A 25,963-nucleotide genomic window follows, 5' to 3' on the forward strand; every position below is an offset into this window, starting at 1 on the left:
TCATGTCATTGCAGGAAGCCTGCTAATGTAAGGTGTGTATTCGAGCCAGACCACCTGTAGTGAGGGCAAACACTATCCAGGAAGCTTATCTACACAAGCTAGTTGTGACGTGGCCATTTGCTCTATTCATCTAATGCAATTTTGGCATATTGTAAAGCCACTTCTGAAATATATATCCTTTATAATACGTAAAGTAATGAAATAGGCTTTTGGTGAATCGCCGTAACCTATGGCGATGGTCACAGATGCATTCGCATGATGCTAATAGTATTATCGCCACATGTACTAAAGTGTGAGTTTATCTAAAATGGCGCTTAGGCGGCCATTTCGCAAAATGGCGTCTTGCGGCCAGTCGCAAGATGGTGTCGCTGCGATTCAATTTTAAACTGATCTTGTCTCAGCCAATAATCCAGTTTTGACAGTGGTGATGGGGGGGTTGGGTGAACGCAGGCGTGCCAGTGCAGGGGCGTGGATAAATTAGACAGTGCGATACCAGACACCACCTGAGATGCCATAGCATGCGCTGAAGTGAGCAGTTCCTGAGTGAAGTCTGACCTGCATTAACTGTGCATATGGGTCCGATGTTACCGATTGTTTCGCTATGTTGGCCAAGTAAGTGAATAAGAGAAAGTGGGCGCCCTTATGTCAGGCTGCGATCGCAATGTGAACGCAAACATTTACATATCACCGCTGATAGTAGCAACTGCATTGCGTGCGTATAAGCAGAATAGCGATCCTTGCTGAATCAGGCCCTTTATTTGTAAATATAATAATTTTTATGCATCCGGGAACTTATTGCCCACCCCTCATATAACATGAACATGGTCAGGACGTTTATAAGAGTAAACATATTGTACCATCCATTACACAACCCAGTTACATGACTGCCCTGTGCCGTCAAAGTCATGGCTAATGTCTATGGGCTGAGTGTTTATTATGGGCGGGGAGTGGGGCTAGGCAGCAGTGTGACTGTGTATGTGACAGGCCGCGGGAAGGTTGTGCTAAGGCCTCGGCCTGGAGTTACTAGCGCAGCCCTGAAATGAACCCCTTATTGTGGGCTGTCGGGGGTCGCCCTGCCGGTCTCTCGGGCATCTGCCGCTTGTTGCTGAAGACTGGGACACGGAGCAGCAGCAGCAGCGGGTACCCCGGCAGGATACTGCAGGTACAGCGGAGCCGGGTGTAGGGGTAGAGTTTAACCGTCCGGGGCACGGGACATTAGCTACATAGGGGTGATGATGGGGGTAAAAGAGTAACATCTTAGCACCAATCACAAGGCAAGAGTCACATGATCACGAGCAAGTTTAGTAATGACGCCGGGGGGAGGTGGGGGGCATAACAAGAGGGGCAATTGACTTGTATGTGGTGGGGGCAATAATAATATTTTAAGAAGGGCTAGTTGTATATTATTTCAAGGGGCAATAATAATGGCACAAAGTCAGATATATGTGTGACATGGGGCAAAATAATCCCACAGGGGCAGGTACAGGATATGTATAACAAGGTGCAATCCTAATACCAGAGGGGCAAGTATACAGTATGTGTGACAGGGGGTAATCCTGATACCAAAGGAGTGTGTATATGTGTGAGAAAGGGCAATCCTAATGCCAAAGGGGCAGGTAAATGTGTGTGAGGGGGTAATAATAATGCCACAGAGGCAGGTATATGTGTGACGGGGCAATCCTAATAAGAAAGTGGCAGGTATATATGGGGGCATGCCTTATGCAATAGAGGCAGGTATATGTGAGACATGGGGCAATCATACAAAAGGTGCAGGTATGTGTGTAACATAATATGTGCAAATTTAAGTAAACAATTCAATATTTTGGGTACAATGTTTACCATTGCTGTAATAATAATCTGTGTACCTTGTGGTAGAAAAGTTGTAGGTAAACATGATATAAGTAGAAATAAATGAAATCATGTCTGTATAAAATAAACAATTCATATTAATTGACTTAAATTATAGTGAATACTTTAACTCAGTGGTTCTCAAACTTGGTCCACAGGTCACGTTTTTCCAGGTCACCCAGCAGGAGCACAGATGTGTTCATTACTCACTGACACATTTTAAAATATCCACAGGTGGAGCTAATTATTTCACTTGTAATTCTGTGAAAACATGCACTGTTTGGGGTCCTAAGGACCGAGTTTGAGAACCTGTGCAAGTTTAACACCTCTCACATTTAACGCCTACACAGTATCACAGAGACGATACATATTTGTAAGAATGTAGGGGGCACGAGGGAGACTTCCCTGAATTGATGTGTTATGGAACGCAGCAATTGTAAAAGAATTGGCGGATCCAGCGCACCACGTCGTAAGCATTGATTTGGTGTCTTTAATGCTGTCTTGGCGGCGCAAAACATTAAATGCTGCCTAAGCTGAGTAGTGTCAAGTGTTTGCACTTGAATATTTCACATACAGTAGGTGACTCCAGTTGTGTATACAGATGTGTCCACATACATTTATCCTTCGCGCGTTACACATAACGCGTGAGCAACTGCGGCTGTGTCTGCATGCAAAATGCTATGTTACACTTTTGTTGTCCTGTTCCTTTCCACTTCAGGCTCTATTGTACAGGAGAGTAACACCTACTTGTAAGGCGATAACAGGACTCTTAGTAAAACAGTATGTGTACCGAGAGCCGGTTCAACTCTGGAGGCTGCTAGGTCAGTTTATTTTTCACAATTTAAGTCCAATTACCCCTTTCCCATATAGATCGCAAAGCTTTGTGAATAGGTTAGTAATTGTTTTTTTGTTTGTGCACTGCAGGTGGCGTTCATTATTTTAGTACCTCCGGCTCAAGGAGAAAAGCAAATCAGAATGAAGGATCGAATGAAAGGAACCAAAAAGAAAATGACGGTATGACCAGCAAGAAACTATTCTAGTCCGTATCATCCGTAGCATTTATTAACATATGTAACGCGTAAAACCCGCTTCAGTACTTGATTTATTGTGAGATTTTACTATTAAGCGTACCAAATGGTGGAATTGAAATGGTCTGTGTGAACGGTGTCAGCCATTTTGTGATATGAGCCAACAGAAAACAGGCATATCACTAGGAACAAGTACAATTATACCCCTTTTTCACCAAAAACCTGGGTCGACCTGTATTTTTGAACATGGTTCCAACCCGTGTCAGAGTCAGGTGAGGCCCTGTTTGCAATGCACCTTGGACCTGGGTTATTCCTGGGTCGACCCCGTTCACACTGAACCCGGGTCTGCCCTGAAAAACCTGTGTATGTCATTAGAATTGGCCTTTTTCAGGCTCACAAAGATGAGGTCATAAAAAGTGGGTGGTGACTGCTCATTGAAGTTCCAATCAGTGGCTTTTTTGCGAGACCCGGGTCGGATAACCCAGGTCGCGCTGTTTACACCGCACTGTTACCTGGGTTCGGCCCTGTTAGCTACCAGGGTCGGGTTCCCTGGTCACTCGACCTGGGTTATTTTTTAAGGACCCTTTTACACCAAGCCGCGACCCGGGTAGACCTAGCAATAACCCGGGTTATTTGGCCAGTCGAAAAGGGTGCCGCGTGTTTCAGTGGGTCCACAAATTGATAGTGAATTGGCCATCTGTATAATGTATATGATCTAAACCCACAAAATGTCAGCTTTTAATCTTTGGCCTGCGATTTTGGGTGACATAGCAGCTAGTTTAAAGCAGCAATTAGTTTTAAGGCAAAACCAGATTGGCTTTGCCTTAAAACTTATATCCACTTTAAATCTAGCTGCTATGTAACCCATAATCGTGCTGGTGCCTGCAAATTGCATTTGGTCCTTTGTATGCAGTAGACTTTAAGAACTAATAAAATGTCATAGCAAGGTTTAGTGTTGTCCGTACAGTTTTTCCATTTTCATGCATTATAAAATCTATGGATATTCCTAATTAAAAGAGATATTTTTGCATGCTAAACTGTGTGTGTGATTCTGCGGAGCCCGTCTTTCACTAGGCCTTTTGTGTTTTCCTAGAAGACAAAAAGAAGGAACATATGATGCTACTCTATCGATTGGTGACTTTATCTTCTCTGGCATTGGCAATTTACTTTATCAATTCCTTGGGCAACACCTATGTCTCCTGGAATGACTTTCTGAATGAAATGCTGGCCAAGGGTGAAGTGAAGCGAGTAGAGGTGGTTCCCGAGGGTGACTACGTACAGATCCAGCTCCAAGACCGCGCTCTGGTGTTTGGGAGACCAGTGAGTAACGCTTTGTAATTCTGTCGATGATGTGGTCTGGATATGAGCTTTCCACATTACAGTGGTGTCATCCCAGATGTTGGTCTTGCCAAAAGGGACTGGTTGTGTTGCTTTTACAGTTGATATCATAGAGCACACTACTGACAGGGGGCAGGTAATGGAGCAGTATTACTTGTTAAAAGAAACTGGTGCACTGATCTGTGCACTAGGATTAAGTATTGTCTAAAGAGCTGCTTACAAAGTGTGAACTGCAAAGTTTTACAAGCTAGAACAAACAAATGTCAGATAAAGCATGAAGGAGCTGGGGGTTGCAAGTGACTGCTTTGGAGGGCCGCCTGTTACCCACTACAGCCGCCAGGATTGTACCTGCAGATAAAAGTGCATTATAGTACGCTGTATGACCGGTATCCGACATCTACATTGTTTGCTACATGCTGGTGATATAAGCCAGTAAATTCAAGGTTCCTATGGATTGTATACACTGGTGCGCACACACACACGCACTGCTTAAATTAGAATACCAGTTGACCCATTACCCACTTAAGTCATGTAGTGGATGGTCAGTTGTGTAGGGTTCCCGCTAGGCTGTTTTAGCTAGGCGCCGTGCCCTGCCCTATTTCCCCCGCTGAAACAGCCTGCGGTTGCCATCCCCACCCGCGGGTCGTAGTGTCCAGCGGGTGGAGAAAACTGCGGTGTAGCGGTCACCGTCAGTGAATGCATGCCGGGCACATGCGCCCAGCATACATTGACAGCAGCGATTGGGGGCAGCCCGGCATGTCCGTAAGTGCCGGGCAAGCCCACAAGAGTGACGAAAAAGGGATGAGTATTAAAGACACGCCCCTTTTCCTTGTCCACCCCCCCCCCCCCATTTCGGCGGGCGCAGATGTGCCCTTTCTCTAGGTCCTGCCACCGTCTGATTCTTCTGATTCATTACTAATGTGTACGGATTCCATCCTCTCTCTGCGCCTGAGTCAGAAACGTACTGTACCCTAATTCAGTCACTGCTGTCAGTTTGTACGCAGTGACTGTGCGAAAATATGCTAACGGCGGCCACCAGCGGTTTTGCAAATCCAAACAAATGTATACAAAGACGCAGCTCGGTCGCAGATCAGTCAGTTATTAGACTGCTGAGTAAGCCTATGGTCACGCAGAGTGGCCGACGGGAATGGCGCATAAGCTACTCTTTCTGCATACGGGGCCGCAGGTTGAGACGCCCCGAAAACTGTTGCGGCACGCCTGCGTTTCATATGTAATGTTGATAATAGAACTTTTGCTGTTGGACTTAAAATTGGTGTTGACATTTTGGCTGTCAAAACTTTGCAAGTCGTCATTGTGACTGTCGACATTCTGAAAATGTCCTTGTTTTGTCTGTCGACATCTGGTACTTGTCGACAGTATGGTGTCTCTATAATGATTGTCGACATTGTGATTGTCGACAAAAGATATCGAAACCGACTGTCCTACGCCATACTATTCAAAGCTATTTTCGGGTTACCATGGTCTGTGCCTTGTTCAAATTTACACACATGTTAATAAATAACCACTACTGATATGTCTATTTGGCTGCTATAGGTTTGCATTAATAGGTAATCGATCAGCAATATATAATTTTACTGACTTGTCATTAGTTATTTAACTCCAGATGTCCACACTGATCCATCATGTATTTTCCATGTAACTTTTATTTTCCCTCCCCGAAGGCCGTCACCCCTTTCTACAGAATGAAAGTAGCCAACATAGACAAGTTTGAAGAAAAACTGCGCGCTGCGGAGGATGCGCTGAATATTTCCATGACTGATCGTATTCCCCTTTCTTACAAGCGCAGTGACTTTTTCGGAAAGTATGACCTGTCCATCCCTTCTCTAGCAGAAACTATACAGTGTGATGCTAAGCATTGTCACGCCTCCTGCAAACATACTTTGTCACTATTTCACTAAATTAAACTAATGCTGGGTACACACCCAAGCAACCCAGCGGCCGGGCGACTGTCACGCCGATCGAACGGCCGACTTGGTAAGCATATACACTAATCGGCCGCTCGATATATCTACAGACTTCACAACTGGGCGGGCATTTAAATTTACCCATCCAGTTGTTATGTCAGGACCGGCGGTTAGTGTAACGGAGGTGGGCCGGTAGTTCGCCTGTACACACCAGCAGATGCGCACGGTAAATCTGCAAAATATATGGCTGACACAATATATCTGTGAACGACATAGTTCACAGATATGTCGTGTGTGCACACGAGCTGACGCCCTTAACGATATATTTTTCTTCAGCTGTACAAACGATATATCGCGTAGTGTGTACCCAGCATAACATTATTTATTTGGTTTTTTTTTTTTTTTCAATTATTTTATTTTGTAATACCTCCACCCCTTCATTTCATGTATTTATTTAATCCAGTTGTTCAAGAATCAAGTACACAGATATAAAACAGAACAGACCATAAAATCAGCAAAAGAGGAAAATGTTGAGGAAAGCAGCACGTGGAACAGATTGCAGTAGTCAGAACATAGGGCCTGATTCAGACCCGCTCGCTAGGATGCGTTCGCTCGTAGCTGGACGATCTTCGCATTCTGCACATGCGTACACATCGCAGTGCGTGAACCAGTGCGACAGATCGGGAACCGTTCACTCGCTGTGCAGAGACAGCCCAGCAGAGTGAATGACAGGAGAAGCCGTTTGTGGGTGGTGACAGGGCCTGGCCATTAACAGGGGAGTGGAGATGCGAACGCAGGTGTGCCTGAGCGTCTTAACGCCATTTCAGAGGCGTGCATAATTAACAGGCAGCGTCATAGTACACTTCATCTGGCTGGATTTTATACTGAAGTGCTCACAGTGCTTGCGGGGCAGGGTATGGTCAACCACAAGCGCTGCGATTGCATCCGATGGTACCCGATGTACCGATGGTTGCATACACTTCCTGGAGATGACGTACGCAAGTGGGCGTCTTGAGACAGGCTGGTGGGTGTCTACATACACAAAGCGATCACACGCCAAGACATAGTGGGCGTGCTTATGCCTTGCCGTGCGATCGCCTGCTTTGCCGTCACTTAGCCGAATTTGCATACACTGGATGCGAGCGTACGCATCTAGCGAGCGGGTCTTAATCGAGCCCATAGATCAACTACATTAATATACAAAACCTTCCGCTTCGTGTTTGATTACACATAGCTAGAGTGCACCCATCTTGTGGTGGCTTTTGGTATTACATATAAGAGATCTAGTAGGCCTATTTATAAAGCTCTCGGCAGCAGTGTCCTCATGTTTTATGTATCCCTGCACATTACCAAAGACTGAATGCAGGAGATTTGCCAAGCTCTGAAAATCTTCGCCCCATTAGCTAACGCCACCTTTCCTCAACTAAAGACGGAAAACCCCTTCCTACAGTACTTGCAGTTTTCAATTGGGGAGGTTTATGTTTCTAATTGCCTTTTGTTTTGCTGCTCCTTAGAAACCTTGTGTCCTCTGTTTTATCTGTTTGCAGTGCCATGTATGCTCTGACCATTGCTGCAATAGGTATTGGCCTTTTACTATACTTTTCCCGCGTGACTGGTCTGACGGGCCGACAAGGAGGCTTCAGCGCTTTTGTGAGTTGCGGAAGACTTTAACCTGGTTACATCCAGTTACAATAAGCACCACCTAAAATACAGAATGAAATATCTCCTAGCACCATTCACCATTTATAAATGACGCAGTGTCAGGAACTTGTTAGAAATAGATATATGAGAGGAGAGATCACGGGACAAGTATCCTCCGTTTATGCACATCACACATCCTGGGGTAAATGTCTCAGTGGGCGAGTTGTATACAGCTGTGAGATTTCAGCAGTTTAGCTCCTGGATTAAAAGCAACAATTTTTTTTTAAAAGGCAAAACCAGGTTGGCTTTCGGACCATATAAATCTCATATAAATCTCACGTGTCCTGGTCTTCTCGGGATTGTCTGTATATCCACCAATGTAGGGGTTAAAGAGTGCAGGAATGGGGTGGAACTGAGTTTCATCACCTCTAATGGTAGGTGGAACTAGTTCCACCTCCACCAAGTCCCTGCACAGAAGTCCCACAGACTGTGAGCTACTCTCTGTCTGCCTAGGGAGTCTCAATTTCTTCAGAGGTCTTTCATTTCAGAGAAACCAGCATATAGGTGAAAGGAGGAGGGGGGGGGGGGGGTGAGTAGACGGCAGGGGAGATGAATTCCACCACCTCTCCAGGACCACTTTAAGCCCTGTACCAATGTATATATTTAAGGTGCAGCTTTCCTGTCACCGAATTCGGCTAGGACAGTAAGCGCAGGGCTGCAGCTTTAGGCTTGCTGTGGAGGAACAGCAAATAGATTTAGTCAATTATTTAACTCTTGAATGTACCAGCATCAAAGCTGTCCCTGTTATGGAGCAGTAAGGCAACCAGAGAGAATATACAGATGACGAAGTTAAACCAAAGCTTATTTTTAAATCTATAGCTATAAGGCCCCCTATATATATGTGTTTCCACCTTCATACAACTGTAACTTATTTATTTGTACACGTATCATTAGTGATGTTACTTGTGGCCTACAAGGGAAGGTCTGTCTTCTTGCAGATAACACAAAGATCAGAACCGTTAATACCCCAACAAGCATGATAAAAGAAATATGTATTGGTGTGAAGGAAATGGTGGAATGAACTAACGTGGGGTAAACGTATTTTAAAGTCTGAAAGCGGTATACAGAATGAATGGTGATGTAATGCCCACAACCAGAGAAGAACAAGAACTTAGGTTTTATTACCTGATGAGTAGTTAGGAATAAAACCGGAAAGAGAGTACTCTCAGGTTTGGGGCACTCGACCTGTATAGTTAAAAAAATTATTGATATTGGACACATACCTAGGGCTCATGATTGTCACTTGCCCACTCTCTTTGGCTCCAGAACCAGCTGAAGACAGCTCGTTTCACCATCGTAGATGGAGCATCTGGGAAAGGAATCAGCTTTAAGGATGTTGCTGGGATGCACGAAGCAAAGACTGAAGTGAAGGAGTTTGTGGATTACTTGAAGGTAAATTTAATAACAGGATGGTGATCGTCAGAGACTGAAGCGTAAGCAACCTGTGTCTTATCATCTGATGTAGGACTACAAGTGCTGTATGGGCAGGGCCTGAGCAAGGCTTCTAGGCACCCTAGGCAAAACTCAAGTGAAAATGTGCAGGTGGCATCTTAGACGTTCCACAGCTGCCACTGTCAAATACAGAAACAACCTCTCCAAATAAAATATGTAAACTCACAACTATGTGCGACATTTGCGGGTACACCCAGGCAGGCTGTAGTGTAGTCAGGATAGGCAGACAGACAGATAACATACAATCTCTGGGTCAGACCAGAACATTTTAAATAAAAACATAATTAAAAGGGAACTCCAGGGATTCTATTCCTGAATGGAAATGGTAGGTAGGGAGAGCACCATGTGCTGCTTCCTTATGTAGATACCCATATATCCCTCAAGGAGCAGTCTGTGTCCCATGGACTGTGGAGAGCTTCCCCCAAATCCCCCTCCCCCCACGCCACCCCAATGGGGAGGCCATCAGGCTGTAGAGTCTTTGGCTTGGGGGTCAGCACGGGATGGGAGGAGGGGCGCAAGTGCCAGCAACCAGAGAGCATAGGCATATTCAACAGAACTTGGAGACTGAGAGCTCGGGTAGACTAGAGGCGGAGCGGCAGAGTGGGCCAGCCCGTGTACAGTGATGTCACCGGCGCCGGACCCAGCTGCAGCAGTTTGTCTTGGCTGTCGCTGTGTTTCGTTTTTTTTTGCCTTATCCGGGGGTTTCACCGGGTACCTCAGTCGGCAGGAGTGGCTTCCGGGAGAGACAGGGCCATGCCCCCTGTCCAAGGCAGCTTCCATCCTCAGCGGGCTGCCCCTCAGGTCCTGCCTGCCTAATGGAAGCACAGGCCCTGCGTATGGGCTTGCAGGGCATGCTGGGGCTTATAGTTCCAGCTGGAGAATGACATGCTGTCTGTACTGAATCAGAAGGTAGAGAGTGCAGGTTTTGCTCTAATATCAGGTAAGTCACAGGTTCTCAAACTCTGTCCTCAGGACCCCAAACAGTGCAGGTTTTCTAAGTCTCCTCACAGAATCACAAGTGAAATAATTAGCTCCACCTGTGGATCTTTTAAACTGTGTCAGTGAGTAATGAATACACCTGTGCACCTGCTGGGTGACCTGGAAAACGTGACCTATGTGGGGTCCTGAGAACCGAGTTTGAGAACCACTGAGGTAAGGTGATCATTTCATAGCGCTGATTATAGGACACAGATATTTCACATGAAATCATAAAACTTACATTGTTCTTATGGTGCATACACACGATCAGATTTTTTCTTCAGATATGGACGATAACGATTTAAAAATCGTTCAGTCGTTCATATCTGATGGAAAATCGTTCATATCTGACATGCCTGAACGATGGACGATCAACGATGCGCGTTCCCGTTTGTCAGATAACGATATCTGACATCTGATGGGTTTGCAGTCAGACTTGGACGATTCCATTCATTTTAATACAGTCAAAAATCGTTCAAATCGTTCAAAACTTTGGTCAAATCGTCCAAATCGTTCAAATCGTTTAATCGTTCAGTCGTTCATCTGACAAATCTGACAAGTCTGACAAATCTGACCGTGTGTACGCTCCATTCAGTCACAGTGAGTTGACTGATTCCTCCTCCTGCCTGTGACTTAAACGACCTGTATTAAGCGTTTCCGCCAGATGACTAACGTTCTGACACAATGATGCTGAATAGAGAAGATTAGCTTTTATTTAATTATTTTACTAAAATGATGTGATAACAAAGGAATGGGTCAGATATTGTGTTAGAGGAACTTGGGTAAGGTATGATACTGCATTTATGCTGTGGTCTTGCTTATCCTAAAAACTAACAGTGGTGACTACTTAAACTTGGTGTGAATGTGATGCTGAGCGTGCTGCCGTAACCAGGTGACCGGTCTGGTGGTCTGGACAGAACTAGTTGGTCTGTATAATCCGCAGAAGCTGGTGCCTTAGAGCTGTGGCACATCTGGCGTTATCGGAACGGTGTACTTGCTAGTGGTAAAGGACAGGCTGACATTTTAGGCTTTGTAGCCTTTTGTTCACCTGATAATCACGTCCCATGTCTCATCCTTGTTGCAGGACGGGTGAAATGTAGAAGATCTTCCAAGTGCTAACCTTAAACACTGTTTTGTTTTTTTTTTCAAGCAGAAAATTAAAAATGAGAATAAATGCAAATTATATTACTTCCATAGAGCCCAGAACGCTACCTACACCTAGGGGCAAAAGTACCTAAGGGATCGTTACTTCTCGGGCCACCAGGCTGTGGAAAGACGCTGCTGGCTAAGGCTGTCGCAACGGAGGCTCAGGTGCCTTTCTTGGCAATAGCCGGGTCAGAGTTTGTGGAGGTGATTGGAGGTAAATTGTGGGGAAAATGTGGTGCTGTATGTGGATTTATATATTTTAAATAAGTTTTCAGTTTTTTATTGTTTTATTTGGAAATTGCCTATAAACCTATGGGGCACATAGGCATAATGTGGGTGCTTGCATGCCCTTACCCACAATTCCTTGGTTGGGGTTATTTGCTTTAGCTCTTGCTTTGGGTTGGGGATAACTGGTTAATGCCTTCTCTTCTGAAGGGCCTCACTATATTACTGTACTATATTACTGTGCCATATTCCTGTACTGTACTATGCTACTGTACCATATTACTGTATTATATTACTGTGCCATATTACTGTACTAATACTGTACTGTAGTGCTGTACTATGATATTGTATTCTATTACTGTGCCAAATTACTGTACTGTAGTGCTGTACTATGCTACTATATTATATTACTGTGCCATATTACTGTACTGTTGTGCTATACTATGATATTGTATTCTATTACTGTGCCATATTACTGTACTGTAGTGCTGTACTATGCTACTGTATTCTATTACTGTGCCATATTACTGTACTGTAGTGCTGTACTATGCTACTGTATTCTATTACTGTGCCATATTACTGTACTGTAGTGCTGTACTATGATATTGTATTATATTACTGTGCCATATTACTGTACTGTAGTGCTGTACTATGCTACTGTATTCTATTACTGTGCCATATTACTGTACTGTAGTGCTATACTATGATACTGTATTATATTAATGCACCATATTACTGTACTAATACTGTAGTGTAGTACTGTATTATATTACTGTACTAATACTGTAGTACTGTACTGATACTGTTTTATATTGCTGTACTATACTGTATTATATTACTGTACTAATACTGTAGTGCTGTACTATGCTACTGTGTTCTATTACTGTGCCATATTACTGTACTATATACTATAAACGGAAAACTTATTGTTATACCTGAATCTTTTCTCACTGTTCTAAATAGCCACAAAGCTCTTTTTGACCGTATTGACTCTATTAATTTAATTCTGTTGATGCATTAGTCTGTTCTTATTATAAATATATTTTAGTGGAAGATTTCTCACCAGTTTATATACAAATGCGTCATGCTAATACAAACGTCTTCTCATTACGGGCTTCGTTCTGAGTCTGATGCATTGCCGACATTCACGCAAATGGTCAATGTCTTTCCACTGCGCTTGCGCCTAAGTAGCTAAAGAGTTGCACAGTCCATGGTCTGCCCACAGGGTTGCAGTAGAGATTTAGACGCACTGTTTAAGAAATGTATTGGAAGTGAATTAGGTGTTCCTGTTTGGTGACTGGGAGGTGGCTATTCAGACTTCAAACGGAGAATCTGCAGGGGGCTGGTGCAAGTTTCAATGGTCCGTCCAATGGTTGCGTCTCAAGATGCGCCAAGCGAGATTCTTGCGTCTATTGACGCACAAAGTGGGCTTCCCAGTGCTTGCACATTATGACGAAAGGGATTGGCTTATACTAACATTAGCATAAATTTGCAGAGACGACATGTGGAAAAAGACGCTAAAATGGTCGCAGCAGCGTGCGACTCTGATCATCCCCCACATGTGCTTAATTTAAATATTGCTGATTATACAGGGCTGCTGTAGTGGGGTGAGCCTTGCAGGACATCCTGTGCAGTGGTGCACTACACCCCATTGTGCTGCTACTTAGCACTTTCTCTTTAGATGGGGGGGGGGGGAGTAGTGCACACTTCCCTGTACAAGTGACCCTCTCTGTAAGGGATGGAGCAATGTTATTCAATCCTTTATGTCCTTTAGCTAATATTTGGTTTCATTGTTCTTTATTATACCCCCGTTACTACAAACAGCAGGGGGCAGACGTGTTGTACACACTGATAATATTGTTACTTATTCAGCTTAGTAGGTTTGTACAACCACTCATTCTTACTGAATTGATAGAGTGCATCCTCATGTATATTTGGATTATCCTGCAAAGTGACTGTCTCCACTATCATTAATCCCCAGCTTTGCTGACTCTTCCAGACCTATCCTCAGCTAATACGCTTTTCATTGGCTAAATCCTAAGAAACGCGTAGGGTCAGGCTAAATCCTAAGAAACGCGTAGGATCAGGCTAAATCCTAAGAAACGCGTAGGGTCAGGCTAAATCCTAAGAAACGCGTAGGGTCAGGCTAAATCCTAAGAAACGCGTAGGGTCAGGCTAAATCCTAAGAAACGCGTAGGTAGAATGATTTCTGATGGGCTCCTTCCCACCATTGCAATCAAAAATTTTAATTGTGCCTTTAAAATAGGTGTACTACCTCATACTTGTGCTCATGAGTATTTATAGCCTGTATCACTAAAAACGCAACGAAAACACGTTGGAAAACACATCACATAAACATGTCTGTCTGTTGTTATACACATTTACCCAGCACACGTGTGAACAAGACCTCAAACATGTTTTTACAGGACTCTGCTCACGTCTGTGAATGTGATTTGAGCGTCTGATTCAGAGATGTACGCTAATGCCATGGCAACGGCCATCCCGTACGCGGCTGCTGTGCGAAATTATGCAAATGTCGCAGACCCCGGGGATTGTTCTGAGACGCCCACCTGCGGCTTTGCAAGTCCAGGCATCTGCATACAGAGATGCAGCATTAGTCGCAGATCATTGATTATCACAGTTCTGAGTAGCTCTATGGCTAGTCGGAATTGTCGCAGGTACTGAGATGCCGGAGCCACTTTCACTGCATACTGGTTCCCAGATGCAGGCTGTGACGCCCCGAAATCAGTGGCGACACGCCCTCTTTCTTTGCCACTATGCCCTGTCACCTCCCACAAACGCTCCCTACCTGTCAATCCCACTGCAAGTAAAAAGTCACTGCGAGCAACTACGGTAATGTACCTTGACTCCTGCGCAGTGCGACTTTAAAGGCATGCGCAGTTTAATGATAATCGTTTTAACTGCATAGAAATTGGAGCTGCGTGCTAATCTAAATCAGGCCCTGACTTTCACAGTAACATTGTTAATACAGTCATGCATTTCTTTTTAATTACTTTATTAATTTTAATTTCGGTATAATAGAACAAAATATTTGCATTTGTCGACATTTACAAATGATATTAAAATATGACGGAAGTACTATTCCTGGCCCACTGTACGTGACGAGCTGTGTTTTGGGCCCACAGTGCCTTGCAGCACATTGCTTTACCAAACCTTGTTGCTCCTTAGTTACTACAAAATAGATTAGCTATACTTTTATTGTCTTGTATATTGTCTGCATGCAGCGCTCTATGGCTATCCCATAATTCCCCTCTTCTCACTTGGAACATTAGGTCTGGGAGCAGCACGCATGCGCAGTCTGTTCAAAGAGGCCCGGGCCCGAGCTCCGTGCATCGTTTACATTGATGAAATTGATGCCGTGGGGAAAAAGCGATCGACGAATATGTCTACGTTTTCTAACACGGAGGAGGAACAGACCCTGAACCAACTGTTAGTGGAGATGGATGGTGGGTGAGAAGACCACTTACCTCTTGGAATCGTCGTGTCAGGGTTTTTTTTCAATGTTAAATTTCCCTGGTCCGAGGATCGGGTCTGAAGACAGAATGGGGAATTGGGGCCGTAGATGTATGGGCCCCTTAAGCCTCAAATATGGGCCCCCCTTAATGTCCACCATTGTAGAATATAAAAGCCAGATTTTGCAACTATATTTATTTATATATGTTTCGCGCTTGGATAACTTATTAAAATGTTGAATGACAATGAAGTTCTGCACTGTAGTGTGAAGTTAGGAGGCCATCATTTGTATTTTGCCTACTAAACTAAAATATCTACCTATTGATTTGTGGCTAGTGTAGATGTATGTCCCTGAACAAGTTGGCTTTCTTGCTCTCACCATCAGCTATAGATACAGAGGTGTGTTTGTGTCTGTGAGTGATGCAGCCCATGGCTTTGGAGCTGTCTGTCTGTGATGAATAACGCGTTTCGCCTGTAATTGTGCAATGGCTTCCTCACCATGAGATGTTACACAGTGTAATAACTCTCAGCTAGGAATGACCATAGCTTGTTTCGCACATCAGGAAGCAGTTTGTCGATGTGGATGCTGTTAATAGTCAATATGTTGACAGCATTATATTGATAGGAGATTGCAGATACTGCTGTAATGTTATTTAAAGCCTAGTAACAGTGTTGGCATTATAACTTTAAACTTAATGCTTTAAGTTCTAATACTGACACCATTCCCATGCTTTAAATTACATTTACGAAAGTGTCGGCATCTCACGGCGATATAATTCTGACGACCACATCAACAAAATGTACAGTTGCGGCAAAAGTGCGCACGCATCAATACGCCAGGCCGCGGCAGCCTTCGCACCAGGCAGTCCTATGGATCAAAAAATATTCCATTTGCATAAGCGCGAGTCCCGGCATACGTGCCTCGGCGTCAAAGATGAGTTTGGACACATCTGTATGCGTATCTTAGTGTACTCCTCAAACCCACCCCCATATCTATCTGTACTTCTCCAACTTCAATCCCTACAGTCCTCAGCCCTTTGCTCTAGTATAAATGGGGTATGATGATTATTTTTTGGTCCCAGCCTTTTAGGTTTGTGCCTGTTTCCCCTATGAGTGTATGAAGATATGAGTGACCATACTTAGAACCTTATGTTTATTTAACAATTTATCTTTGGGCAACTCTTGCCTGACCTGTAACCCTTGTTGTAGGAATGGGTACAACCGATCATGTGATCGTGCTGGCCTCCACCAACAGAGCTGACATCCTGGACAGTGCGCTAATGAGGCCTGGGAGGCTGGATAGACATATCTTTATTGACCTCCCCACGTTACAGGTGAGGCTAGGTGTATAGCAAAGGCTCATTGCCTGACTTGAGGTGAACCCTCCCTTGTATTGTCCATGGTTATCTTCATACTGGTAAACACAGTTCCATTTTTCATATCAACTCACTGATAGCTGCGACCTCGTTTGTATTTTTTATTAGGAGAGAAGGGAAATCTTTGAGCAGCACATGAAGAGCCTGAAACTGACGCAGCCCGGGACCTTCTACTCCTTACGCCTGGCCGAGCTCACGCCCGGATTCAGTGGTACAGGGCTACTCCCCGCTGGTTGTCTCTTTATCCGCATTACACAAAACACATTTTCATCCGTACATTTATATAAGTAACATGTAAGCACAGTAACACATGAGAGAATTAATATTTTTATTTATGAATGGGCGTAATTGGGGAAGCCAATGAAATATCCAACACTTTTTGTTAAAATACAGAGTGGTTATGAGGATTTAATGCCAGCCCATACTGCGCCGATTACCTAGCATACTGACTGCTGTATGAGGCTACGTACACTTTGCTGTTTGGTTGATGCCTTTCGCCTTCTGTGAATTTCTCACGTGTGGTCATATCAAGAGACCCTACATCTCTCCTATATCCCAATAACGGCTTTGTGTGTGTTACTGATAGGAGCGGATATCGCTAATATCTGCAATGAGGCAGCGCTGCACGCCGCACGGGAAGGCTTCCAGTCCATAGACACCTTAAACTTTGAGTATGCTGTGGAGAGAGTGATTGCAGGTAAATGGGAGCTGTAACGCAGGTGATTGTTATTGATTTACTCGTGTACAAATATATGTGTAATTATTATTATTTATTTATTACCAGTTATTTATATAGCGCACACACATTCTGCAGCGCATTACAGAGAATATTCGGCCATTCACATCAGTCCCTGCCCCAGTGGAGCTTACAATGTTCCCTATCACATGCTCACACACTAGGGTTACTTATATAATGGCAGTAAATGAGCCCCCTACTTCACACTAAGTGGATATTAGAAGTCACTGAAGATTTCTGTGATGCATGCCGAGTGCTTTTATACAGGGCACAGAACTCCCCTGTAGCACACTCTACAGTATATAAGTAGCAGCTCTTATCTCCCATATTCCATAGCAAAATGCTTTCACAAGGAATCATGTGACACGCATGCATCACTATTCACCAGTTATATTTTGTGTGTGTGTCACATGACTATATAAAGACAGATATTACATGCTTTCATATAATTAACTTTTTAAATTCCCTTATACCATTCTTCGGTTGGAGTTTCTCTGTTGGTAACTTGCGGCCTAATTCAGGGTTGTACCAAACCCGATGGTTTACGCACAACTCCGATGGTTGCCGATCGACACTTGCTTACGACACTGTATGTACTGAGCATGTGCCGATCTGTTGCAGTGCCCCCTAAGCCCCAGCTTTATTGACATGCTGCGGCAACGGGCAGTGGCACAAAAAAAAAACGGGGTCATGTCCGCCGTTTATTCTGGGCGTACCGAGAACAGTGTCTACATCTTCCGACGCAGCTTCACTGGCCCCCGGAAATGTGAAGTTAATTCCCATCCTGGGTAATCTGAGGGTTCCTCAAACGGCCGATGTTCATGCAAGTGATCTGGTGGCTGCGTCCTGGGACGTAGCAGTGGGTCACAGAAGCTGGCAGGAGGCACCTGTTATCACATGACACCTCCTGCTGCATTAGCATAATGTTGCAATGCAAATAGCTTACAACCCGGAATGAGGCCCATAATCTTCTCTGTGCATGAGAGGTGGGAGTGACCTGACTCTGGGTTAGAGATGACAGTGTATCCTGATTGGAAGAGTGCAGCCAGCATCCAGTCAAGAGCCAGCTATCCTTTCTAGTCCTGTACCAGTCCTTTGGCAAATGTTCTGGCACTCAGGGATTAGTATGAAGCCTGTTAAATCATTCACCTGTAGTTTTGCTGGCCAGAAAGAAGATATTATGGGTAACTCTGGTGGCCATCTAAAGGGTTACGTCTTCCACGAGGACTATGGCGGAGATGGATCAAGCCTTGGAGAGGGATAAAGTGGAAAAGTTGCCCAAAACAACCAATCAGCTTCTAACTGTCATTTCAAAGACTGTGCTGGATAAATGACAGGTAGAAAGAAACTCATTGGTTGCTTTGGGCACTTTATCTCTCTCCAAGGCTAAATACATTTCCCCCTATGAAACAAAACATCCTGGTTGTTTTATGCTAACAATGCATTTTCACACCCGTCAATGCTTTGGGATAGATTGCATATAGCAGCGCGGACCATTTATACATAGGCTTGTTTATATACAGGTACAGTCAAGAAGAGCAAGATCATGTCGAAAGAGGAGAGGCGGGTGGTGGCGTACCACGAGTCCGGGCACGCTCTGGTCGGGTGGCTTTTGGAGCACACGGAAGCTGTAATGAAGGTCGGTTAGTGGAAACCAAATATAGTCAAACTGCATTACAACAGTGTTAGCGTTCTAGGGGTAATGTTTAGTTTCACTGTGTGAGTAACCTACTGACAATCAGGGATTGTATTGGGTAATCCAATAGTGCAATGTGACAGAGGTGCCGAGAAAATGATAATGGACAGTAAGGGAATTGGAAGCCTGAATTACAAGGGCAGGTTATCCTACTTGGATTTGTTAACACAGGAAGATCCTCAAAAGACCTTGATTTGCTTTCCGTACACATTCACAAGGACAACATCACTATCTTTTCACCGAGGCCTCACAAAAGGCATGTTCCCTTGTGCTTAGTGTCATTGTGTGCTCTAGAAAGGATTCTTCAGAGTACAATCCTAGTGAATATCCTGAAAAAGTATCCAAAAATGGCTGTACAAAGCTCCTCACGTGTATGTGAGAAAAGCTGCTCTGGGGTGGCCCATGGAGAACACGGATTGGCAATGATGTTCTACAGCTTATATGACCAGCAGAATGTGACTTATCACATTTTGTTAAGGTGGGTGCACACCTGCAAGATACATCTGCAGATCTATCTTTAGATGATGATCGTTCATACACACTGAATGGCCATCATCTATCCGGCAGCCGCGAATCCTGCTGGCAGGGAGGCGGGTTCGGGGGCTCCACCCTCGGCTGCCGCTGTGTGCGTGTATGGGCGGCCTGCAGTGAACAGACATGTCTGCAGATATATCTGTCCATCGGCTGTGCAGCACAGCCAATGCAATATGTCTGTGAACAAAGTGGTTCACAGGCATATCGTCTCTACACACTGGCCAACGGCCAGCATATATATTGGAGTAAATGTACCCAGTACAATTACTGTCCTTTTGACATGGTAATTCTGAGGACATTACTGTGTGTAATCTCTGTATCTGAGGACATTTCTGTGTGTGCAATCTCTGAATCTGAGGACCTTGCTGCGTGTGTTCTCTGTATCTGAGGACATTAGTGTGTGTGTGTGTGTGTGTGATATATGTATCTGAGGACATTAGTGTGTGTGGTATATGTATATGAGGACATTACTGTGTGTGTGTGTGTGTGTGTGTGATCTCTGTATCTGAGGATATTACTGTGTGTGATCTCTGTATCTGAGGACATTACTGTGTGTGTGTGTGTTCTCTGAATCTGAGGACATTACTGTGTGTGATCTGTGTATCTGAGGACATTAGTGTGTGTGTGGTATATATATATGAGGACATTACTGTGTGTGTGTGTGATCTCTGTATCTGAGGATATTACTGTGTGTGATCTCTGTATCTGAGGACGTTACTGTGTGTGTGTGTGTGTGTGTGTGTGTGTGATATATGTATCTGAGGACATTACTGTGTGTGTGGTATATGTATATGAGGACATTACTGTGTGTGTGTGTGTGTGATCTCTGTATCTGTGGATATTACTGTGTGTGATCTCTGTATCTGAGGACATTACTGTGTGTGATCTCTGTATCTGAGGACATTACTGTGTGTGATCTCTGTATCTGAGGACCTTGCTGTGTGTGATCTCTGTATCTGAGGACCTTGCTGTGTGTGATCTCTGTATCTGAGGACCTTGCTGTGTGTGATCTCTGTATCTGAGGACCTTGCTGTGTGTGATCTCTGTATCTGGGGACCTTGCTGTGTGTGATCTCTGTATCTAGGGACCTTACTGTGTGTGATCTCTGTATATGAGGACCATTACTGTGTGTGATCTCTGTATATGAGGACCATTACTGTGTGTGATCTCTGTATATGAGGACCATTACTGTGTGTGATCTCTGTATATGAGGACCATTACTGTGTGTGATCTCTGTATATGAGGACCATTACTGTGTGTGATCTCTGTGTATGAGGACCATTACTGTGTGTGATCTCTGTGTATGAGGACCATTACTGTGTGTGATCTCTGTGTATGAGGACCATTACTGTGTGTGATCTCGGTATCTGGGGACCATTACCGTGTGTGATCTCGGTATCTGAGGACCTTGCTGTGTGTGATCTCTGCAGGTTTCCATTGCCCCTAGGACGAATGCAGCACTAGGATTTCTTCAGATCTTGCCCAGGGACCAGTTTCTGTACACCAAGGAGCAGCTGTGTGAACGGATGAGTATGGCACTGGGAGGCAGAGTGGCAGAGATCATCACCTTCAACAAGGCCACCACAGGTATGTGACAGAACTCCCGATGCTTCAGACCTGGGCAACTCCGTCCACCTATTGTCCATTCACATCTTCTACCAGTCCCGCAGATACTTTTATCTTCTAAAGATCAGTGACATATCTTGAATTGGGAAGTGACAAAATTTGATTGTTTGCTGCAGATTATGGGGTCTGATATGAGCTACATACAAATACAAACCCTCTCAATTTTGGTTTGTAGGTGCTCAGGATGACCTGAGGAAGGTGACCCGAGTGGCATATAACATGGTGAAACAATACGGCATGGTACCCAGCATCGGGCAGGTGTCCTTTCCAGACAACGAGTCTTCTACAGGCATTGGGAAGAGACCCTTCAGTCAGGGATTGCAGGAAATGATGGATTACGTGAGTATCGTTACACTGGGCAAAAGGCTTCTTGGTCACAGTCTTGTCTACCGCTTACATCAGCTCTTTAAAAATACATCTTTGTGCCAATGATACTTTAATTTAAGGGAATCATACACTCATCAGTATAAGATCATGGGGACAATACTTAGGACATTCATCTTTCCCTCCAGTGCTGTCCTATCCTAATGGGGAAGGTACAAGAATGGAATTTTGACTGCTCAGATTGCACTTGAGCAGTATAATACTACATGTAATTGTGGTCTAATCCGCACCTAATGGGTGGTGAAGTGCTTATAGGACAGGAGATTTGCCTGATGAGGACAAGTGACATGCACATTTTCAGGTGGATCTTTGGAAAAGACATAGCCCGAAGTTCCCAGGCCCGTCGAGTCAGTAGGCACATAGAAATACATACATGACTCCTATTGTGTAGGTTCCTTATGTTCTCTTTCCCCTCAGGAAGCTCAGCAGCTTGTGGCTTCAGCGTACAAATGTACAGAGAACCTTCTGCAGGAGAACAAGGACAAGCTGCAGGTGGTGAGTATTCAGTGCAGCTGGCGGTGCGATTAGGAACACATATAATTCAATGTTAAGTCTATCCTTGTATGGAACTGTGGCCCTGATTCAGAGCCGGACGCTATTTGCGTTTGCTCGTTCTGAAAAAAGGGGTGGCTATTCAAATGAACCGTTCGCTCTTTGCGGTCTGTTCACGCCTCTAGGTCTGAACGAGCGAACAAAACTTGCGGTCGTTTTATGGAAAACTACGCCCCCTGGCCGCTCGCATCCTACGTCATGTCCGCTATTTATTAGATTAATCGAGTACATCGACCAGCGTATGAACTGCTCGCTATTCTTGTGGTTGGTTTTTCCTACCACAATCTTGCGAGCAGTTCTGACTATAAAATAACCCAGTGACGTGGTCAATGACGCTGCTGTATTAATTATGCACACCCATAAAACGCCCATTTTGACCTTTAAGCACGCCTGCGTTCTGATCTCCACTCCCCGTTTTCAAGCACCTTCCCGTTACCACCCACATACGCCTCCTCCTAGCACTCAAAATAGCAGGCATTCGCTATTTAGCGAACAAACGATTTTCTACCGCACTGACTGGTTCGCGCATGCGTATTACGATCCGTACGCATGCGCAGTTGTGCAAACATCGCTCGGAACGAACGAGCGGCTCTGAATCAGGCCCTGTGTGTAAACCTGTGTAATCAGTATGGAAGCATTTCCTCATCTTCGTCATCCTCACACTAATCATGAACGAGAATCTCTCTCTTTACTGCGGTATTGTTAGAACAAACCTCCTCCATCCTATAGATTGAAAAATCTTATATAGTTCATATCAAGTAAGAGACTACATCACCCGCAACACACCCAGGGAACTCCAACAAGTGTAAATAGATTACCCCTGTACCTTGCTCCCTGCCTCAATGTGATTTCCCAGGTGAGAGAGAGCCATAAATATCCCTGGTAGCTGTTTTAGCAAGGCGCCGCGCCCTGTCCGATTTTAAAACTCCAAAATGCGCCCTGGCTTTATGGCGTAGCCCTGATGAAACAGCCTGCCAGGGGGGCCATCTCCGTCCAAACCCGCGGTCTGCAGTATCCCAAGGGGGGGAGGGATTGCGGTGCAGTGCTCTCCGCCGGTGAATAGATGTCGTGTGCATACACACAGTATCTATTCACAGTGAAGGGAGAGCTTGGGGGGCAGCGAGAGTGACCTAGAAAGGACACTACATATGCTGCTACGAGACCTAAAGATGCACTATCTCTGTGGATCTCTTGTGCTGCATAAACATGTATTCTTCGTTCTAGCCCGAGTCTTTAAAGTGGAAAAACCAATAACCTGTTCCAGACGTGTTCTTTAGGCTCTACATTTGCAGTGTCCATCATTCCCAGAAACGATTCATAACCTTTGGCTCTTAACCTGTCTTCTCAGCTGGCCAACGCCCTACTGGAGAAGGAAGTTATAAACTACAATGACATTGAAGCCCTGATTGGTCCTCCTCCGCATGGGCCCAAGAAAATGATTGCGCCACAGAGCTGGATTGAGGCTGAGAAGGACGTACAAGACAGTGGAGAGGAACCAAGCGCACCGCCACCTCGCAGAAATGAGGAGGAAGTAATAAATACTACATGACTCCCACCTGAGGCAGAGGCATGTTATGAATGCCTACATGTGGTCCCTAAACCAGTGAGCAAAGCTGGTCAAACAAGGCCATTTACAAGGCAAAGTCATGTTGCCTCTCACTATGTTAGAATAGTTCTCAACTGAGGTCTTCATGTTAACATATTGCCTCCATATACGCTGTTGGTATAGTCTGTGGGAGTCACCACACTGTATGCCTGTGACCTATGGAGGAACCCCAGTAGGAGCTGAATCTCTATGGCCTCTGACAGTGACCAGATAATCCTAGCTCAGCAAGGCTAGTGGACTTTTACTGGCGATGCTACTAACAGTATATCTAAGAGTGTGCAGATTTTATTCCCTTATCTTGCAAATACACCGTGACTTACCAGTTATAATTTAATTTTTGGTTTATATATAAATAATGTGGTTGTGTAAAATATTGTGAATAAAAACTAAATTAAAAGGACTTTTCTACAAGCATCCGCAATATTGGTTTCATTACAGTAGTGATGAAAATCACATCAGACATGTTTGGTCACAAGGTATATGGGGAGACAGGAGCTCTTCTAGTGCTGTTGGCAGGCATTGCTGTAAAATGGTCACCTAGTGTCTTAGAGGAGGGGAGGAGTGTACCTGAAGCGGGCTGTCTGCAGTGAGAAAGCGCACCCAGGGGTGGGGGAGGGGCTAACAGGAGGAGCCTGCATCCCCAGCCTGGTGTGGACACTAGGGCAATGGCTGCCACCGCTGTAAGTGATGTCTTGTTCCTGTAGCGCCCTGGTGGTCTAGAGCCCTTACTACCAGCACCACCAGGGTTGTCTCTCACCGGCAGTGAACAATCGTAAGCAGGGAGCCACGCCTACCTGTCCCCTTCTGCGGCTCCTAGTCCTGTAAGCTGGAGTCCATGGCCAAAGTCACTGACCCAGTCGCCAGTGCTACGAGCACCGACTGTTGGAGTGGCAGTAAAGGCGTCCTATAGGATGTCTGTCACTGCCCATTCAGTAAAAATAAACTAATGGGGGACTTCATAAAGCAGCCTGTAGGATACCACTGGAAATGGGTATGCCACACTCTGTGGTAGATCCTGGCGGAGGTAGGTTTACGCACTCTAAGCATCGTGTTGATGACTGAGCTAGAGAATCCTTTGGACTTTAGGAGGGATGTCTCAAGAGCCATGCCGTCAAAGACAGATGATCCAGGTTCGGGTAAGGGCAAGGACTCTGAGACAACAGGTCCGGACGTTGAGGCAGCAGGAACGGAGTGTCGATGGAGAGACTCCGAAGATCTGAGTACCAATGACGTCTGGGCCAAGCTGGAGCCACCAGCAGGACAGTGCCTCAATCTTGCTTGAACTTCCGAAGAACCCAAGGAACCAGGGATACTGGAGGATATAGGTACGCAAACTGGAAGGTTCATTTCACTGACAGAGAATCCACCAAGCTTGCTTCGGCATCCCTTGTTCTGGACCCGTACACTGGTAACTTGTGATTGTGTCGGGAGGCCATGAGGTCCACCTCTGGGAGGCCCCATTTGTCCACTAGGAGTTGAAACACCTCTTGGTGAAGAGACTATTCCCCTGGATGCACGTAGTGATGGCTGAGGAAGCCCGCTTCCCAACTGAGAACTCCCGGAATGAACACTGCCAGGAGGTGACAATTTGCCCATGTCAGAATGCGGGACACTTCTGTCATTGCTGCCAGACTTCGAGTGCCTCCCTGTCAGGAGTCGGGCTGCCAGATTGCAGCAGAGACCCCAGATAGCCACGCATCAGCCCATCAGGTTCCGGCGCACGGTCCTGCTTGCACACTCTCACCGCACCTGTAAACGGAGTCTGCCGTATGGTTCACTCTAGCGCTGCCAAGGAAGTTAGCGCTCAGCTCTGTTATCAGCATTAGTTTCTTTACCACTTACCTGCATGACCCTGCTCCACAATATCCACGCTGGGTTCTCCGGGCCATGGGCGCAGCCATCTAGGATTGATCACCTGGTACTGCATCTACCAATCCTATTCAGTCCTTGGGAGTATTGACCAATCAGCAGCAGGCACTGGGTATATAAACCCTTCCTGGACATTCTGTCAGTGTCTCTGCAACGTCTCCTAAGGTTTCCTTTTGGCTCCTGTTGGATCTACGTTTGTTCCTGACCTAAGTGAACCTTTGCTGTCGTTTGTCTGAACCCAGTTCAGTACTACTAAGCAAGCTTCCAAGCCATTGTTCAACTGAGCATAGCTCCGTATTTCTTGTTTAAAGAACTATTTATTTACTGTGTCTACTCAGTAAGGACTCTGCCTCTGCTACCGGGGCTCACCCAGTGTTTCTACTTGAAGACTTCAGTGTCTACAGTACAGCATATTCCTCAGTTCTTCTGACTACGGACTCCTGCTTTTCACCTCTGAGTTCAAGTTCCG

At 45.1% G+C, this 25,963-nt stretch overlaps 1 protein-coding gene across 1 annotated transcript; it reads left to right on the plus strand.

Moving 5' to 3' along the window:
* Positions 1-926: 926 nt before the first annotated feature.
* SPG7 (SPG7 matrix AAA peptidase subunit, paraplegin) lies at positions 927-24,041 on the plus strand. Its single transcript, XM_088447358.1, has 17 exons — positions 927-1,162; positions 2,567-2,669; positions 2,773-2,862; positions 3,970-4,196; positions 5,897-6,036; positions 7,687-7,789; positions 9,107-9,232; positions 11,468-11,630; positions 14,935-15,108; positions 16,325-16,449; positions 16,600-16,702; positions 17,078-17,188; positions 18,751-18,866; positions 20,888-21,044; positions 21,259-21,422; positions 21,885-21,962; positions 23,368-24,041. The coding sequence occupies exons 1-17, from the start codon at positions 1,040-1,042 to the stop codon at positions 23,566-23,568; spliced, it is 2,304 nt and encodes a 767-aa protein (XP_088303484.1). The 5' UTR covers positions 927-1,039; the 3' UTR covers positions 23,569-24,041.
* Positions 24,042-25,963: the final 1,922 nt, after the last annotated feature.

This window comes from Taudactylus pleione, unplaced genomic scaffold, assembly GCF_031769625.1.
Source record: "Taudactylus pleione unplaced genomic scaffold, aTauple2 ptg000430l, whole genome shotgun sequence".
NCBI classification, from domain to species: Eukaryota; Metazoa; Chordata; class Amphibia; order Anura; family Myobatrachidae; genus Taudactylus; species Taudactylus pleione.

Excerpts from the sequence above, each read along its gene's own strand:
- SPG7 (XM_088447358.1), top strand. The coding sequence starts at position 1,040 with ATGAACCCCTTATTGTGGGCTGTCGGGGGTCGCCCTGCCGGTCTCTCG. Across the intron at positions 16,703-17,077 it reads GCTCACGCCCGGATTCAGTG|GAGCGGATATCGCTAATATC; the intron begins GTACAGGGCTAC and ends TGTTACTGATAG. Across the intron at positions 18,867-20,887 it reads ACACGGAAGCTGTAATGAAG|GTTTCCATTGCCCCTAGGAC; the intron begins GTCGGTTAGTGG and ends TGATCTCTGCAG.